Genomic DNA, 3,180 nt, shown 5'->3' with positions numbered 1-3,180 from the left:
CAAACTGGAATTTATATCTTCATTTAAGTATGAAATGGACGTAACCGCATCTTCTTGTGAGCCCGGAAGACAGACAATGGATCTCCATCGTTGCTACACGGGTTTCAGAACCAAAATTAAAGACCACAATATTCCCCCATCTGGCCCCAAGGACTAGCAATGACATTGATGGAATTGAAAGAGCACTTGAGACCACAAAATCTTCCGGTAACGTGAGCTGTTGTCTTGCGAGGATCTTGGGTGATGGTATAGATTCAACGATAAAGAGATCGGCATGTGAAAACGCTCTGGAACTTGTGATGAATGCTATGGGGGAGTTGTTAACGCCGTCATAGCACTTCGGTGCCTGGATTATGAAGATATCAGATACGCTTCGGCCTATATCTGCCAGGTTTTCTATGGTTCTCCTTTGATGGTTATACCACAATATTTGTCCTGCGCTGGTACCAATCAGACCAATTTCTCGATCTGGGATGCCGGATATTGCTCCATATGAGCCTATTCCTTCAATTGTAGGAACAGTGCTCCATTGTAGCAATGGGTTATCTTGCGACGACATATCGCCCTGTTTAAGAGTGGAAATTTGACCCAAGAGAACACTTCCTTCGGCGAATGATGCAATAAAGCAATCCTTCGAAACAAGGCCAAACAAATTTATTTTGCCGCCATTTCTGAGCTGCTTCGCGTTCGCAGCACCTGCAACCTGGCTTTTATTTAGGCGAAGAAACTCCTCAAATATACTCTCAGGGGTATAAACCTCCGTCTTTCTTCCAGGGTTATATTCTCCAGTAATCCGAGGAACAAGGAAGGATGTTATATTGCTGTCAGCTCCTCCTGTGTACACACCAAACGAATCTTTCTTATCAACCACTTCCATGGACCATATGTTTTTACCCACATGGTAAGCATAAGAAGACATTATCTTCAAGGTAGTTTCACTTTTCTGCAATATATATTCCCCATCAATAAGTTCATATTTTATTTTCAAGTTCCACACCAGACAAGTACAATCCTCGGATCTGGAAATTAGACTGAGAGTAATATACTGGTCAGATATCTCAAAGTCAAGAAATCGGATTCCCCATATGCGAGCTTCGTGGCCATATTCTTTTGCGAGGCAGGATTCTTGCCCCATAGCTGTATCATCGGTTGTGGTTATATGAAATCCAGTTCCACGACTATTTGTGTAATTTTCCATAGTTGAGGAATGGCTGCCACTGGCAAGCTCTGAGGCACATAAAGATATATCCCAAATGCGGATAGTTCTATCGTCGCTACAGCTTGCAACAAATTTCTTCGTTGCCTTTCCGCTATTTAACGGTATATCTGGGGAAATATCCACACCAAATATTGATCCCTCATGGCCTGTAAAAAAGCGGTGGATATTAATAGAATCATCAACTCGTTGGTAAGGGTCTGAATTTGGCGTTAAATGGCAAGACCACACTATGATCTCACCGAACACTGTTCCGGCAGTAACAAGGACGTAGCTAGAATCCCAAGTGATATCAGCAGAATATAGAATAGGCCTTAGGTTTGACCCGAGTTCATGTAGCTGGATGAGGGTTTCACTCCTCAGCTTCGTATCGTGAAGGATGAACTGCAAGGCGAATACCACATTATGTGCAGTAATTATCAAGCCTCTGATACCCCCTTTATTTTGGGGTGGAGTACTAGGAATGGTTGTATCCAAAATCCAATCTGGTGCCCAACATTCAACACTTCCTGCTGATACGGTTAGGTTTTCGGTAGCATCTGGTCCGTCTGAGTGTAATTCAATTAAACGAAGGGACTGTCCTCCCCACGCTAAGAGAGTCACGGAATTGCCATTCCTCCAACGCTCCTCGATAACCTGTATTCCGTGAATAGCATTTTGTTCAAACACTCGAAAGCGACCTAGGGATATGCCACTAGATTCATCGAGTAGGAGAATGTATGGACCACTCCCACTAATGATTAATTTCCTGCTGGGTATGTTTAAAAATTTGACCGCCGTTATGGGAAGGCATGTATCATGATTCTGAACGATTGTTTAGTGCGAAGTACAAAATGAGAGCGTGAAAAATAAAAAACCTACCTTAATTGAGCATGACATCGAGACTAAATATGCATAGAATAAAGACCACTCTAAATATGTGTTTTATTCATGCCAATCATCATCATTAAGTACACGACTTTTTTTTTCAAATACTCTTTTTATATTAACTATGGAGGGGAGATAATTTTTGAGTGTAAAGTAAGTTTGGAGCCTCATGTGAGCCACGTGATCACGCGATCTGACGTGTTAGATGACTAATCAATAAATTAAAGCGGCTGGAAATTCTTATTGTAAACGTTCATTTCATCCTATGTCCCCTCCACCAAAGTGCAGACATAAGGGGGTATGCTGCTATGTTGACGGTACTACTCTGTTTCCCATGTCAACACTGCGGCTAACTTTACACCATGGGTGTGACCGGACTTTGGACGGTTGTGAAGCCATGTGCCCGGCCTATCAAACTCGAAACCCTGAACAAGAGAAGACTCGCAATCGATGCATCTATATGGATATATCAGTTTCTTAAAGCCGTGCGTGATAAAGAGGGCAATGCTCTACGTAATGCTCATATTGTTGGGTTCTTCCGGCGAATATGCAAACTACTCTTCTTCGGTATCAAGCCGGTATTCGTTTTTGATGGTGGCGCACCAGTACTCAAGCGGCAGACCATTGCAAACCGAAAGAGGCGCAGAGAAGGAAGGAGAGAAGATGCGGCAAGGACTGCTAGCAAACTGTTAGCCATTCAGATTCAAAGACAAGCTGAGGAAGAAGCAGCAAAGAGAAGAACAAAACCACGCCATGAGCCGGAGGAGGAACAACTGCCAGATGAATTAATATATGCCGAGGAAACACTGATGTCCAAAGCAGAGAGGCAAAGGAACAGACAGTTTCGGAAAACTGACGCATACCATCTTCCAGAGCTAGACATGTCTCTAGCAGAAATGGGTGCACCGAATGACCCTAGAATCATGTCACACGAAGAATTGGAAGCATACGCTCAGCAGTTTCAATCTGGTGAAAACATCAACCTTTACGATTTTTCAAAGATTGACTTTGACGGGCCATTTTTTCTCAGTTTACCGGCGAGCGACCGGTATAATATATTGAATGCTGCGAGACTTCGAAGCAGACTACGAATGGGA

The 3,180-nt window shown here is 43.1% G+C and overlaps 2 protein-coding genes across 2 annotated transcripts in view; one reads left to right on the top strand and one right to left on the bottom strand.

Moving 5' to 3' along the window:
- Positions 1-19: 19 nt before the first annotated feature.
- MCYG_02479 (WD repeat protein) lies at positions 20-2,095 on the bottom strand (the record flags this gene model as incomplete). The annotated part of the gene is made up of 2 exons (XM_002849499.1): positions 20-2,020; positions 2,078-2,095. The coding sequence occupies 2 exons, from the start codon at positions 2,093-2,095 to the stop codon at positions 20-22; spliced, it is 2,019 nt and encodes a 672-aa protein (XP_002849545.1).
- A 350-nt stretch (positions 2,096-2,445) lies between these two features.
- MCYG_02478 (DNA excision repair protein Rad2) overlaps positions 2,446-3,180 on the top strand; it is a gene marked incomplete at both ends in the record, with an annotated part of 3,630 nt that continues 2,895 nt past the window's right edge. The window contains one exon of the mRNA XM_002849498.1: positions 2,446-3,112. Coding sequence (XP_002849544.1) covers positions 2,446-3,112 — 667 coding nt within the window. The remainder of the gene's footprint in view (positions 3,113-3,180) is intronic.

This window comes from Microsporum canis, genomic scaffold, assembly GCF_000151145.1.
Source record: "Microsporum canis CBS 113480 supercont1.2 genomic scaffold, whole genome shotgun sequence".
In the NCBI taxonomy this organism is placed as follows: Eukaryota; Fungi; Ascomycota; class Eurotiomycetes; order Onygenales; family Arthrodermataceae; genus Microsporum; species Microsporum canis.
This window is presented reverse-complemented; position numbering and strand designations above follow the sequence as displayed.